General features: G+C 44.9%; 1 protein-coding gene across 5 annotated transcripts in view; it reads left to right on the top strand.

Annotated features, from left to right (window-relative positions):
- TOGARAM2 (TOG array regulator of axonemal microtubules 2) overlaps positions 1 to 15838 on the top strand; it is a 75132-nt gene that overhangs the window by 22692 nt on the left and 36602 nt on the right. For 4 of the 5 annotated variants that reach the window (XM_025181001.3, XM_025180992.3, XM_025180991.3 and 1 more), the window contains 5 exons: positions 5456 to 5586; positions 6555 to 6689; positions 7487 to 7720; positions 9174 to 9403; positions 10914 to 11089. In XM_025181001.3, coding sequence (XP_025036786.3) covers positions 5559 to 5586; positions 6555 to 6689; positions 7487 to 7720; positions 9174 to 9403; positions 10914 to 11089 — 803 coding nt within the window. In that variant the 5' untranslated portion in view covers positions 5456 to 5558. Of the gene's footprint in view, positions 1 to 1691; positions 1825 to 5455; positions 5587 to 6554; positions 6690 to 7486; positions 7721 to 9173; positions 9404 to 10913; positions 11090 to 15838 lie in introns of those variants that run through there. The other variant, XM_025180995.3, reaches the window with a different exon arrangement.

Raw genomic sequence — 15838 nt, 5'->3', positions numbered from 1 at the left:
CAATATCACATTGGGACGGGTTGCAAATGTGTTGGAAGATAGAATTAAAATTCAAAATGAACTTGACAAACTGGAGAAATGGCGTGAATTAAATAGGATGAAATTCATTAAGAACAAATGCAAAATGCTTCAATTAGGCCTGGTCTAGTCTACATGGGAAGGTAGAAGTAAGAGACTCAATTCCAGCTATGTAAATTACGTAGCTAGAGTGGCTCTGATCTCTATCACTGTAGGGTTTTTTTAAGAACAGGTAAGGCAAATACCTATCAGGGATGGTCTAGATTATACTTTGGCCTGCGTCAGACTGGGACTGAACTAGATGAGCTATTGAGATCCCTTCTGGTTCTACATTTCTATGATTCAGTGAGCATAACTGAAATCAGAATCTGGCCTATCATACAGAAATGGCTTAGCTTTCAGGAAAGAGGCACAGAGCAGCGTGTGTGATTCCTCCTGCCGGGGAAAAGTAGTGTGAAAGTACATATTTGAAAGTATTTGATACTAGCACTACAACCAAATGGTTTCCAGCAAAAGGATGCAGAAACAGATACATTTTGCTTCAGATTGATGCCTGATTTGTGAGTGGTGGCTGAAAGGTTGGTCCTGAGCAGCAATGTTCCCCAAGAGCCTTGCACCACTCTTCCATGCCAAGGGAATCCCTAGCTAGGGAGTTAGGGACACCTCTGCCCAAGAGGAGCTGAGCAGGCCACACAATTTGGCCTATGGGGTCTTCAGGCATAGGGTGTTGGGCTGGCCTGCACTGAACACATACTAGCAAAATGTATGATGCTGACCCTGCCCTTTCTTGCATGCTGCAATCTGCTCCCTTACACCTGAGTACACGTCCAAGGAGGCTCTGCATTCAACCATGGCACGAGTCATTAAAGCCTTGCCATTGGTTGGCCTGTAAGAGTGTGCTTACACTGCAGGGCTTAGCTCAATTTGCATAGCTTATTTCAGGTTACGTCAATTGCATATCTTATTTCGAAATAGGGAATGGCCACATAGCACTTATTTCGAAATAGAGCACTCTTCCTCCGACTTCCCTTACTCCTCGTACAATGAGGGTTACAGGAGTCCAAGTAAGAAGTCCTCCGGCTTGATAGTATTTTGACACGATTTCAAAATAACTGCTTGCTGTGTAGACACAGACTAAGGGTAAGTCTAAACTACATCCCTCTTTCAAAAAAATTTAAATTAGGCAGATCTAAAGTCCAAATGAAGCAGGGATTTAAATATCCTGCACTTCATTTGCATAATGGTGTCCGAATGCTTTTTTGAAGAAGGGTTTCTCGAAAGTGAAAGTACCATCTAGATGCAGTTCTTTCGAAAAACCCACCCTTTTTGGAAAGTGCCCGTACTCCTCCGCTGAACCAGTTCTGCTGAATAGAGCACAGCCTCATTTTTTGAGGAGTACGGGATCTTTCAAAAAGGGCTTTTTTCGAAAGAACCGCATCTAGACGGCACTTTCACTTTTGAAAAACCCTTTTTCGAAAGCGGGATGTAGTTTAGACATACTCTAAGTTATTTTGGAATAGTGTTGCGGTATAGACGTACCCTAAATGACCCAACTACCCAAGATTCCACATGCTCATTGTCCATCTGTGCATATATTCCAGAACACACCTTCCATTGTGATTGCACTATTAGCTTTTATAGTAGAATAGCAGCCAGTGGCCTCAGTCAGGAGAAGGGCACTGTCCTTCCCACAAAGAGCATACAATGTGCAAATATTTAGGGGCCTGATCCAAAGCCCACTGAAGTCTCGGAAAGGCTTTCCATGGGTTGTAATGGGGCTTGGATCAGGCCCTAATGAAAGTAAAGGTAAAATGTAATCTGTGTGCATGTCTCTGTTGCCCCTTTGTTTCTTGCAGTGACAAAGTTACAGAACAATCTGTCAGCTTGAGGCGTGAATAGACTTGGCCACAGGGCTTAGTTGAGACAGTTACAGTATGTGTTATGAATACATTGTGTGCAAAACTCAAATAGCTGTGGTGTTTAACATCACACCTCATTAAAGCTGGCACTCAGTACCTGTCTAAATGATGTTTGGTTACCACTGAAGTAGCTGACAAGGTATGGCTTTCAAACCAGTTGGTTTCTACTCTTCATTTGTTACTCTGAATGAGCTTCTGCTTGTTTCATGGATCTGGAAACCAGTTCTACTGAATAGAGCACAGCCCTTGCAAGGAGTCTTTTGCATGGTGTCTTTTGTTGTGGGTAATGCACTATTAAATCTCTCAGGCTGAGCCAACTCCTCAGGGTTCCTTCTGAGTATGTGGTACCAGAACTGCAAAACAGTCTGTTTTTAATCACATTTTCTTTGCTTGTGCTCCTTGCTGTGCTTGCTAGAATATCCATAAATTACAAACAAGCTTGCTAGAAAAAATACTCCTGCAAACAGGGAATTTTATATCTGTGGAGAGCAAATTTCAAATATGTAATCTCAAGTATTCTAGAAACATTATTTTACGGGCAGTGCTCACCTGGTTAGGGAAAAGGGATACACCATGTAGTCTGTGCATCTAAACAAAGCTGTTCAGATATTGACAACTTGCAATGATCTGCTTACAAACAATGGCAAGGCCTTTGGCAGAAATGGGCAGAAATGATTCTGCAGAGAAACTCGAAGGTTAATGAGGTTGAGAAAAACATAAGCTGCCTATGTATAACTAGAATATTTACCCTGTGTTGCTCGGGTCTTTAACTCAAATAATTGTTGTTTTTCTTCATTTAAACCATTGCTCTTGGGTGGTGCTGGGGTTGCAGGGTTCATTATGCAGGCTGCCCCAGGAGGAGAGGACAACCCCAGCCCTCTCACCTCAGCATCTTGAGCCAGGTGAGAAGCACCTGTCCATGGCCTGTGCAGCTGCAGCAGAGACAGCCAGGGGAGGGGTGCATGTTCCCCAGCTGGGAGACAGAGAGACACAAAACCAGACACACAGACAAACTCTTTCAAATATATAATTGATAACTGTCCCTTTCTTCACCCCTGTTGCCACAATGGGGTTATAGCTGTCCCAGTCCCCATCTCTGGCCCCTTGCTGCCCCTGTGGTCATTATACAGTGTTACTGTCCCTCCTACCAGAGCTCTCCCTTTCCATTGTATGAGAAACAGTTGAGTCTAGGCACATCCCATTGTACTGGCACAATCAAACCATTACCTTGCTTCAAGTTATAAGAGGAAGCTGCATACCAAATTTGGTGGTCTGAGCTCTTGAACAGACAGACAAACTGTCTCAAATATATACTAGATTAGCAAACAGAAAAAATGGTGAAACTAGCAGCTCCTAGATTCTTTTCCCTTCTTTCTCCCTCTGCCTATATTGGCCATTAACATTCAGGGCCCAATTCAAGTCAATTCTCCTTTATAGAGCACTTTATAGGAAGGTTAAAAGTCAAGTGTATTTTACAACCTGATTCTGTAGGCTTCCAGCACTGAGAAGCCATCATAGAAATGGCTGGGGAGCTAAGAGAGAGCTAAATAAAATAATAACAGTAATGAAAACCTCTCCATTTTCATTTCCTGACTGCTAATCATCCCAAGGAAATGAGAATTCCAGGAGGATGAATTTCTTTTAGATTGACCCTGTACATAATTAGAAAGGAGTGTAAATGACTGTCCAAATGTTACAGGGCCTAGAAATGTTCAAATGCTACTGAATTTTCCTTATCTCTTTCCAAAAGGATTGTTTTAAGCATTATTGTTTTCATGTCCTGGTGGCCCTGTGCTGTTGCTGGTTGTGACTTGTGTGTGATGGAGAATGCTGTGAGGTTGCTTTCTGTGTTCATTTCCAGATTTCCTTCATCCTGCTGGCATTGGTTTTCTAATATCAGAGGCCCAAATCCTGGTCCCTGAAATGAGCAATGGATTTGGTGTGTGGGAGGCTATTTCACATTGGGTAGGTGAGGACAGAATCCTACTCCCCAGCCCTTTCTAAAGGCTGCAAGGTAGCAAGCAGCGAAGCCTTTCCACAGCTATTACTCTGGGTTACCCTGTCCTCTGTGGTAATTACTTAACCTCACCTTCCCTCTGAAGGGAAGGGATGAATCTGTGTTTATTGTACATTTCCTGTGTGACCTTCACATTATACTAACAAAGTGTTTTGCATTTCCTGAGCCAGTCTTGCATACTGGTATCCTGTGGCACAGAGAGGTTAAGTGACTGGCCTAAGGTTACATGGCAAGGCCATGACAGAATTGGGTATACAAGCTAGGAATCCTGACTCCCCTATCCCAACCAGACTCCTTTCCAGGGTATTTTCCAGTAGCATTTTTAAATGCCTCAAGCTATGGTGCATCTTCCACTTTCTTTGAGAGATAATTACAGTTTAGCAGAACTTACCATTTGGACATGACTCTCATATTCTCCCTGCATTTTCTTATCTTCCATTCCCCCCAAAATCCCTAGTTTATGTCCCTTGACCCACTAGAAATAATTGCTCTCTTTCCTTGGGATTACACACATTGGTCCTGAATTCTTGGATCTTATCAGCAAGCTGCAAAAGCCATCCATTTGGGGTTGTCTAGAATAGGAAAAGTGGTCATGGCTAAGCCAGAGTTATTTAAGCATGTTTGCTAACTGACTTAACCTCAAGCACTTTTTCTAGTGTACACAAATGCTTCCATAGTGCATCCAGAGAGAGATCAGTGTCTGGGACTATGGGTATATGGGGAAGGGCCTTTGCTTCTGTGTTTATTGATGGGTATGTACATTTTCTATTGTTTTCAGCTGCAGGAGGGTGTTTTAATTGATTTTGAGTTTAATTGATGGTAGGGCACCTAGAATGCATGTACAGGCATTCTTTGTGCTGTGTTTTCAAATTGAAAGAATATGTTAATAAATAAATGACTTTTTCTACTCTACCCCACATACTCCTCCTTAGTCAGTGTCTGTCTGTGTTATATGCATTTAGTCCTTTTCATGACTACAGCTCTCTGGCTCCTTGCTATAATCAACTTACTGTTAGGGAAAAATGTGGGGAGTGTTTTTTTTAGTGTCTAATGATGAGATTTTCATTCAACATTGGCTTAACTCTGCTTCCACTGAAGTCAATGGGGATTTTATCATTAATGTCAGTAGGATAAAATCCAGGCCAATGTATCTTCAATTCACACTGCAAGACATTGGTCTAAAGAAGAAGCAACAAAAAGTTCTGTGAGATGACAAAGTCTCTATTATAATCTGGAGAGAACTGTCTAGACTGAAGTAATAGGGACCAAAACAGTAAGGAAACAGACTGGAGCAAAGCTCAAATTGGCAGGTTTGCAACAGATGGAGATTGTGCAGTTTGAATTTGGCACTGAGCTACTGTGCTAGTTAGTGCTTTTTAACCTCTCCCTTGACTTCACCAGTTTTCTAATATGTTCCAGGCAAGAACCCCATTAGAAATGGAAACGTGAGGGAAAGAGAATTTGTCACCCACGTCAGTGCTGCTTTTTCCCCCCCATGCAGGCCTCTGGACATTACAAGGAGAAGGTGCCAACAGCAGCAGGTCCAGTGAAAAGCAAAACAGCAAATAGCCTCTTAGCTGAAAAGAGCCCTTCTGAACAAACACATGGCAACACATGATGATTTCACAGCAGGTAAAGGACTGGATGAGATGCTAGCACTCTGCCTTTTGCAGCTCCACTACTCCTACTCATTGCCCAGAGCAAAAATTAACTGCAGAGACTTGTGTCTGTGCCAAAGAGTGTTGTCATGTTCCAGGACCAGCAGCGGGTGTACTGAGGCCTGTGTTCAAAACACTGTACAGTGAGCCAGATAGTGGGGGTGACTGTGCTAGCAAGTGTGCCTGCCATTTGGCGCTCAGCAATAGTTTATGGTTCATCATTGATATGCAAAGGTAGTGGATGTGGGCCTGGATGAGGGAGGGGAACAACTGCTTAGCCTACTTTTGAGCCTGAGTGAGCGTCGTGGATTAGAAAGTTTAACTCAAACATTAAAGGTTTGTGTTGTCTTTAGGAGCCTCTCTGACAGAGAGGAAAAAGAAAATAAAATCCAGTAAAAACATAGGGTGGATATGGAGCAGAGGGGCAAAGGACAGGTGAATAAAGAAATAAGTCTGCATTTGGTAGACAGGGTACCTACATACGTCAGGTGAGCTTTGGGGACTTATAATTGGGAGCACAGACCTCTAGCTAAGAACACAGCAGTTATTAATGGGTGTTATACTTTTATTTTTTAATTGAGTCTTTCTAGGAGGAAAAAAACCTTGGATTTGAATTACAGGGGAAGAATTTTTGAACTAGCTTTGTGAACCTTCCAGATTGTTTGAGTTTTGGAAAAGCTTGACCACCTTGGGGTTCAGCCAACCTTAGCCAGGAAAGTAGAGAAAATACAGGGTAAATCACTGACAAGGAATTGTGTAATTCTGCCAGGCAGTTAGATACTCCAGTGAACAGTGTTAGATTAGAGAAGCTTGCCTGACCCAAGAATGCAGGATTTAGCCCACACTATCTGATGTGTAATGTGTGAAAGGGGACAGCTGTTCTTTTTCTCTTCTTTTCAAGAACCACACACATGGGTCATTTGTACTCTTCTTCATTTAAAGATAAGTACCGAGCCCCTGTTGCAGTATATTGTGGGAGCGTCCCCAAAGTCAAAGCCCGATACAGATCACTGCGAGGGGGAAGCATCGATTCAAACTTGCAGCTGAATGGAAGCAGATGGACGACAGCAGATGAAGGTGAGGACAGGGACTGACTAACTATGAACTGAGGCCACATAGAAATGTGAGACCACAAGCCTGGCTGCCCAGATCAGGAGGCTGTCTCTGAGCCTGGTGTCCAGATCTACTTCTTCCTTTTTCATTTTGCTATGAGTGATGATTCCAGGAACAGTTTCAAGTCAGAGAATGCTGTGGTAAAATACTAATCACCCTCTGTCCCCTGTGGAATTTCCTCCATTAAGTAGATGTGAAGGTCATTGATTAGTACCTGTGCTTTGTCCTCGTGCTAAAATAACTCAGCTTGTGGCCATCTGAGGACCATTTGCTGGTGTATGTTGCACGGTTCTGTTTCTAATGGCCGGCCTGATCCATCTTCCTTTGAATGAAAACCAGCACCTTTGGGTCCATGAGGGCACTCCCAGCAGAAAAGCCAGACCAAGATGATGCTTGCTTCTCATTATTAGAGGAGGGCCTGTCATGGCTCCTTCCCTACTCTGGCATGATAAATGCAGAAGTGGGGCCAGCAAGTGTACCCCAAAGCCTTATCTACCAGGCTTTGGTATAAAACTTCCCCCAAAATCTTTAAAAACCTAGATCTTGGGAATAAAACTTCCGCTGCCACCACCCAAATGTTGATAAAGAAATCAGGGGAAAGATCATTTGGGAAATCTCACCCCTAAGATAAAAATCAGGGCACACAATTAACCACTGCCAGGTTAATAAAAAGAAAAGAAAGAACTTTTATTATTACAACAATACTCCTGTTGATGACTGAAGTTGACTCACTTGACTTCTGCCTTTAAATTGGCCTACAGCCTCTCTTCAGTCTGTATTGAAAGTCCAGATGAAGAAACAGTCATATTTGTGGAGTAGAGATGAGGACCCACTGTATCCTGGGGCCATTTCCTCTCTGGAGGGCTCGGACAACCCCACCTTGGAACAGGATCCCAAAGAACTGGAGGCAAGCAATGCAGCCATGGAAACTGCTCGGATCAAGGACAAGCTCAAGAAGAGGAGGATCTCTGAGGGCTTAATTGCTTCACACAGAGGTAAAGCTAGGTACCTGTCTGCTATCCCTGATTAAATGAAACCCTTCCAAGTATAGAGTGATTAACACGAGACACTGACACATACTGAGTTCAATTCCCAGCAATGTCCAAGCTGAAACCAGTGCTGGAGGGGAGGGGATGTATGTGGCTTGAATGGATGCAGATCCAATTTTGAATAGGATATGGATGTGGATGCTTGCATCCAAAATATTCTGGAAGGAATTTCAGAATTCAGGAACTCCTCCTTTGCTATGGAGAAAAAATGATCAGTTCATCCTTGTTTATGTTCCTGTTTGGAGTAATAGAGCTTTAACTATCTGGGGCTGCTACTTTTGGTTGGTTTATATTTCCATTTTATCTATGTTCCCTTAATGTCCTCTTTCATTTACCTACTTTAATCTTTCTGTTGTTTCACAAGGATTTGAGAGTATGTTTTCTTAATCCATGTGAATCCAGATGTCACTTTTGTCAGTTTTCAAATAGTAAATAGAAGCATAGACAGCCATCATGTTCTCTGGGGTATTTCTATGGAATTGGATGGATGTGACTGGTCTATTCAACTGCAGTCTCTTTATATTACTATATGTCCATGACATCCCCCCAACCTGAAGCAAATCCTTTCCAGTAGCCACATACAACACCTCAGATAAACTCACCCAGGAACCAACCCCATTGCCAACTTTGTCCACATATCTCTACAAGTGACATCATCACAGGACCTAATCACATAAGCCACCACATCAGGGGCTCATACAGCTGCATGTCCTCTAATGTGATATACCCCAACAAGTGCCAGCAATGTCCCTTTGCCATGTATATTGGCTAAAGTGGACAGTCTCTGCAACAAAGGATAAATGAGCACAAATCAGACATCAGAAATAGTAATACATGTCAACCAGTAGGTAAACATTTTAACCTACCTGGTAACTCAGTCATGGATTTAAAAGCAGCCATTCTTCTACAAAGGAATTTGTCCCAATTACAGAGAGAGACAGCAGAACTGGAATTTATCTACAATTTTGACACTGTTATGGTAGGCTTCAATAAAGACATTAACTGGTTCAAATACTACAGAGCCAATTTCTCTGGCCTTTGACATCTGCATTTTCACATCAAAAGCTATGAATGGGACACATCCAGCTTGCTTAATTAGCTTCATTAACACAGGTCCTACAACTGACAGGTACTTTTTTGTGGTTATATATTTCTTGGATTCTGTTATTTTCTCTGCAATTCATCTGATGAAGTAGGTCTTAGCCACGAAAGCTCATAATACTATATATTTCTGTTAGTCTCTAAGGTGCCATAGGACTACAATATGTCCATGGGCACACAGGTCTCACCATTCAGCTAACTACACATTTAGAGGAAAGTCACTTTATTTGCAGTCAGATCTCCATTGTCTTGGAACTAAAAGGTGGTATCCCAAGTGCTATGTGTTTCTGATCTGCAGGCTTGCTTGTCTCCAGTGGCCCCAACGGGGTTGCCCTGAAGCCAGCTGTTTCCAGATCTGCCTCTCAAAGGTTGCTGCTAACTTCCAAGCCCATGCCTCCCATTCAGAGCATTCCTACCTCACCAGAGGCCAGCGGGCCAGATAAAAGGGAGCAGAAGACCATGGAGAATAGTATGATCAGCTGGGGCCACCGCAAGAACCACACTCATCTGACTCCAACTTCCCAAGAGGTAAATTGGCACAGAATAAGAAAACCAAATATGGTTCCTTTGCAGTTTATTTAGTACTTGGGTAGGGCTCTAAGAAATTCCTCTGATGGAAAAGGGGTAAAGATAAGGATCCTACTTGAAGTGTGGTTATAGAATGAAAAGTTACTCTGTAAAGATGGCATCATGGAGGTATTATAGTGTCTGTACGATATAGGAATTGGCCAATATCTCTTTAAACAGCTCACCATGTTCTGTGTTTGAGGAGAAGCTGCCAGAAACCAGTCAGAGCCACCACATGTATTTAGTAAGGCCTTGCATGTTCCAATATTGTTAGAAAATATGAGCATTTGTGACCCAACCGTATCCCCAAAAGGATAATCCTGGATCCTTTCCCTTAACTTTGTTAGATCTCACTGCATAGGAGAAGGAAAGAGATTAGAAAAAGCTTTTGCAAACTAAGGAAGCCTATCAAAAGTCTGGTGCATTTGGCCTAGATCCATTCCTAGAGTAATTCTACTGGCTTCACTGGATTTTCACAGGAAGTATTTTAGCCCTTTGATAGTGAAAAAGAGAATGGAAGAACTAAGAAATGAGCAATGTCTGCCTCTCCCTTCTCCCAGTTACAATATCAATAACTCAAAGGGGGACTCATTTCAACAAAAATGTTTGTCTATTGTGGAAATAGTAGAAAGTGGGTTCCATGCACATCACATTGCACTGTCAACAAGGTAGGCACTCTTCTTGGGTTGATAACTGACAAAGAGCTAGATATGATAAATCAGATGGAAGCTGGAGAACACCTAGGATCCCGTGATCATATTATTGTCAGGACTGAAAGGTTGATGAGGGTTTGTTAAAAGGGCAGTGACTGGAAAAAAATTGATATTAGAGAAATAGATTTTGACAGGATGTGAAATAAGTAGTAGAAAATTGGCTGGAATTCAGTGGTGTCTGCTGGGTGGTTTAGGTACAGCCCAGGGACTGCAATCCACACCCATCCCAGTACAATCAGAAAGTCTGAAAGAGGAACAGCTTCACAGATACTACATTGGCAAAGGAGAAGTGGCAGGCCGGGGGAAAGACCGGCAGAATGTGCTCAGAAATTTCATGTTGGGAAGCAGAGTGTGACACTGACACTGGCCCCTTTCTTATTGCTATCCTTTCATTTTCTCATTCCCACCTCAGGAGTAGAGGGTGCCATCAATTCTCCCTCCCTCAGATAGCTTCTCCTTCTCCTGGGGCTTCAGTGGACGAGTTGCACTTTCTTTTGACGCTCGAGCGAAATGCTAGCCATTAGCTCTCCAGACACACTCCCAATCCCTGTCTCTGCTCTGCAGAGATCTTCTGCTCTGTAGCCTAATAGAATGAATTCCTGCCTGTGCTAACCGATGTGCCTAGCCTTCCCTTCTAAACTTCACTTGCCTCTTCATAATCACTGATCTGAATTTAACTGCTTTGTAAAGGTAGGTGCAAGTTACTTGTTTTAGTTTGAATGTTAACCCTTCTCTTCCAATCCCAAATTTCCTGGCAGTACTTGCATAGCAATGATGAGAAGAGGAGAAAGTCATTAGGTGCTGCTTTGATTCCACCTATCCCTAAATCAGCAAGACCACGTATTGGAAACTCTCACAGTGCTCCGATGCCTCTCTCAAGTTCTCAGCAAATGGACCAGACTGCTCTCACTGTACAGGAGTCTCCTGAGCTAAGGTAAACTTCTTCCTGGCACCTTCTCCCTTCCATTGTAGCCTCATCCTTACTGACTTCATCTAAGTAGCTTCAGGGGGTAGCCGAGTTGGTCTGTACAGAATAAACTTAAAAAACAACAAATGGTCTGGTAGCACTTTATAGACTAACAAAACATGTCGATGGTATCATGAGCTTTCGTGGGCACAGCCCACTTCTTCAGATGACCAGAGCTTTGTTAGTCTATAAAGTGCTACCAGACCTTGTTTTCATCTAAGTAGTTTATCTGTCACAGTCAGCATTCCAAGATATTTCTGTAAAGTTGTATGGATATTAGGGACTGTGTGTCTATGTGATCCAAAATTACTCCAGAGGTATGGGAGTATGTTCTTATGGTTACGGTTTAGGAGGAGCCAGGACTATTGAGTCTATACCTAACTCAGCCACTGACTCACTAGACCTGAAGAAGAGCTCTTTCTAGCTGGAAAGTTGTCTTTTTCACCAACATAAGTTGATCAGATAAAAGATATTACCTCACTCACCTTATCTTTCTACTATCCTGGGACCAACTTAACTGCAAGTACACTGCAGACTGACTCACTATATAATTTTGAACAAGTTATTTAAAGACCCAAGCTTCAGATGGAGCTGAGTCTGGTCCCTCAATGTGTGGACAGAATTTTGCAGGATCTGCACATACTTGTATCTGTAAAAAATTTACTGGTGCATATATTATTAAGGGGATATCTAATTACCCATGTCTCAGATACTTACCAATGTGAGGCTTCATACACTAATATCTGTAAAGTGCTTTGAGATCTTGGGTAAAAGACAGCAAGGCTCAATGGGATGATTATAAAATTAATATACATGATAGGTGTTATCCCCATTTATTAGTTTGGCTTCTGTGACTGGGGAAAACTAGCGGTCAGCCTTATGCTTGATGCGATAATAAACAGTGCTATGCTACAGCTGCAATTTATGTACATCACTAAAATATTTTCTATACATATCTAGTGACATCAAAATATACTTATTAGGTTCTTTCTCACAAAATGATTTTGAAGATACTTTATTTAAGAGTAGAAGGGGCTAATTCTGTCCCCAAGAGAAGTGGGGGAAGTTACAGCAGTGGAACTGAGAATTAGATGGGTTCACTATTGCTGGCAATTTTTATATCAAGATTAGTTGTTTTTTAAAAAGAGATGCTGTAGTCCAAACAGAAATTAATTCAAGGACGTTTTATGGCCTGTGTTATACAGGAGGTCAGACTAAATGATCATAGTGGTCCCTTCTTATAATCCATGGATCACAATCTGACCTAAAACTCGAACAGAAAAAGCTTGATTCTCTTCTCTCTCTCACTAGTGTCAGCAGTTCCCAACCTTTTCCAGATGGGAACCCATTTTGACAGGAAGACTTGGTGACCCAAGGCAATTCAAAAATGGGAGGGAGGGAAGAGGAGGACCAGTGCCATAACTAGCTAATTTTGCACCTGAGGCAAGAATATAAAATTGTGCCCCCTCCTGTTCAGGGCCGGACGGAGGCATGGGCGAGCCGGGCAGCTGCCTAGGGCATCAACTGACGGGGGGCACCTGATGGCAGCTGTAAGGAGCACGCGGTGTCCCTTACAGCTGCCATCAGGCGCCACAGGCCTGGCTCCCGCAGCGCCGGCCCACCCACATCCCCGCGGCGCTAGCCAGCAACGCCCTTCCCCCCACGGCCGCGGGGCCCTCTGTGGCCCGGCACACGCGCCAGCAGCAACAACTGCGCTGGACTGGGCCGCGCATGCTCTGTGCACCCTGGGAGCGGGCCGCGCGCCAGCGGCTGTAGCCGGGTCGCGCATGCGCTGTGCGCCCCGGGGGTGGGCCCGTGCATGCGCCGTGCGCCCAGGTGTGATGCTGCCCGCCCATGTCCGGGGCACCAGAATGCCTTGGGCCAGCCCCGTTTCTGTTTATATATTCATAGTAGTTATTTCATAGAAAAGCTGAAAATACATTAATAATAAAATAACAACGCTACATTTATTTGAGTTGTGGTGCGGGAAAGACACTCATCCCCAAACCACTCCCCCCCAGCTCAAACCCCACACTCAGAGGCTGGAAGGGCTGGAGGAGTCACACTCGGGCTGGAGGGACTGGGGAGCTGGAGGGCCTGAGAGTCACACTCAGGGGCTGAAGGGGCTGGGAGTCTCAGTCAGGTGTCTGGGGGGCACACTCAGGGTACGTCTACACTACAGTGCTAATTCAAACTAACTTAGTTCGAATTAGTTAATTCGAACTAAGCTAATTCGAACTAACGGATCCAGACTAAAAAACTAGTTCGAATTAGCGTTTTGCTAATTCGAACTAGCATGTCCACATTAAGTGGACCCTGAACCGGGGTTAAGGATGGCCGGAAGCAGTGCCGGCAGGGCATCAGATGAGGACTTAGAGCGCGGAGCTGCTGCCTCAGGCTAGCCGAGGGCTGCGCTTAAAGGGACCCGACCCCCACCCCGGACAAACAGTTCTCAGGGGTGCCCCGCTTGCAAAGCAGTCCTGTCTTGGAGTGCCCTGAGTGCCCACACTGGGCACATCACAGCACTCGGCCATCAGACCAGCTGCACTTGCCGCAGGCTGCCATCTGGGGAGAGCGGGTAATTGGGGGGCTGCAGGAGAGCTTCTACCCCCAGAAGCTCGCAGAGCCAGCCCAGTCCTTCCCATCGGGGGCTCGTACCCCATTCCTCCCTCACCTCCTTCCACTTACCTCTCTAGCCCTCCTTCCTGATGTACAAAATAAAGGACAATTGTGTTCAAAAATAGAATCTCTCTTTATTGAACAAAACTGGGGGAGACTGGGAAAAGGAGGTGGGAGAGGGGAAGAGAGAGGGTGGGAGAGGGGAGGGCAACTACAATGATGAGGGGTTTGGAACAGGTCCCATATGAAGAGAGGCTAAAGAGACTGGGACTTTTCAGTTTAGAAAAGAGGAGATGGAGGGGGGATATGATAGAGGTCTATAAAAGCATGAGTGGGGTGGAGAGGGTGCATACAGAAAAGTTCTTCATTAGTTCCCATTATAGAAGGACTAGAGGACACCAAAGGAAAGGAATGGGTAGCAGGCTTCAAACTAGTAACAGAAAGTTGTTCTTCACAAAGCAAAGAGTCAACCTGTGGAACTCCTTGCTGCAGGAGGCTGTGAAGGCTAGAACTAGAACAGAGTTTAAAGAGAAGTGAGATCAAGTCATGGAGGTTGGGTCCATGGAGTGGTATTAGCCAGGGGGTAGGAGTGGTGTCCCTGCCCAAGGTTTGTGGAAGGCTGGAGAGGGATGGCACGAGACAAAAGGCTCGGTCACTGTCTTCGGTCCATCCCCTCCAGGGTCCCTAGGGTTGGTCGCTGTCGGCAGACAGGCTACTGGGCTAGATGGACCTTTGGTCTGACCCAGTACGGCCGTTGTAAGCTCAGGGCTCAGGGTCGGGGGTCTCAGTGGACCACCTTGATTTTCATGCACACCTGCTCCTGGGTGGCCAGGCTGGCAGCTCTCCTGCCCTAACCGGCCACTTTCCTGTACCTAGTGCAGAGGTCGTGGATGAGGTCCACGATGTCTGCACTAGCCCAGGTGGGTGCCCGCCTCTTGCGGTCCCGGGCAAGCTCCCGGGAGCCACCAGCCTGGTCCCGGGAAGAGGGGGAGGGCTGGGGGGCATCGGGTGGCTGGCTCGAGCCGTGCCAGGTGCAGAGTCTGCTAGCTGGGTGCTGGCAGGCTTGCACCTGGCATGGGCATTGTAGCCAGCCCGTGCCCCTTTAATGGGTCCAGGGCTGGGAGGGGGGCATACGAGTTTTCCTGGTGTTGGCCAGAGTGGCCACCAGGGAAAGCTGGGGAGGGCTAGCCTCCCACTAGTTCGAATTAAGGGGCTACACACCCCTTAATTCGAACTAGTAAGTTCGAACTAGGCTAAGTCCTCGTGGAATGAGGTTTACCTAGTTCGAACTAAGCGCTCCGCTAGTTCGAATTAAGTTCGAACTAACGGAGCACTAGTGTAGCGCCTATCAAAGTTAATTCGAACTAACGTCCGTTAGTTCGAATTAACTTTGTAGTGTAGACATACCCTCACTCGGCCTGGGAATCACACTATGGGAGTCACACACTCAGGGGCTCCGAGTCAGGGTCTGGGGGCCACATTCTGGGGCTGGAGAGGCTGGGAATCACAGAGAGTCACAGTCGGGCTGGAAGGGCTGTGAGTCACACACTCGGCCTGGGAGTCAGGGCCTGGGGGGCACACTCTGGGCCTGGGAGTCTCACAGGTGTTACAAAAATATTAGCAACATAATACACATTATTCAAAAAAACAAGTAAAATTTAGTATTTTACCAAACAGTTTCACCTGAACTTAAATTAACGGGATATCACAAAATTTACTAAAATAGCCCCTCTCCTACCTCAGAGCCAGGCACCCTCCAGCTGCAACCCAATTCCCTGCCCCCCTCAGCACAGTCCCAGCCTCTCCCCCCAGGTTCCCAAACACAGTCCCTACTCTGAGTCACTGAAATGGTATGTTAAAACAATTAAGTTGATAGAAATGTAGCCCTGTTAGTCTGGTGTAGCTGAAACAAAATACAGGACTATGTAGCACTTTAAAGACTAACAAGATGGTTTATTAGATGATGAGCTTTCGTGGGCCAGACCCACTTCCTCCGATCAAATAATGGAAGAAAATTGTCACAACCAATGGTACATATATGGTTGTGACAATTTTCTTCCACTATTTGATCTGAGGAAGTGGGTCTGGCCCAGGAAA

The sequence above is a fragment of the Pelodiscus sinensis genome, chromosome 3, assembly GCF_052426305.1.
Source record: "Pelodiscus sinensis isolate ZL-2025 chromosome 3, ASM5242630v1, whole genome shotgun sequence".
Classification (NCBI taxonomy): domain Eukaryota; kingdom Metazoa; phylum Chordata; order Testudines; family Trionychidae; genus Pelodiscus; species Pelodiscus sinensis.
This window is presented reverse-complemented; position numbering and strand designations above follow the sequence as displayed.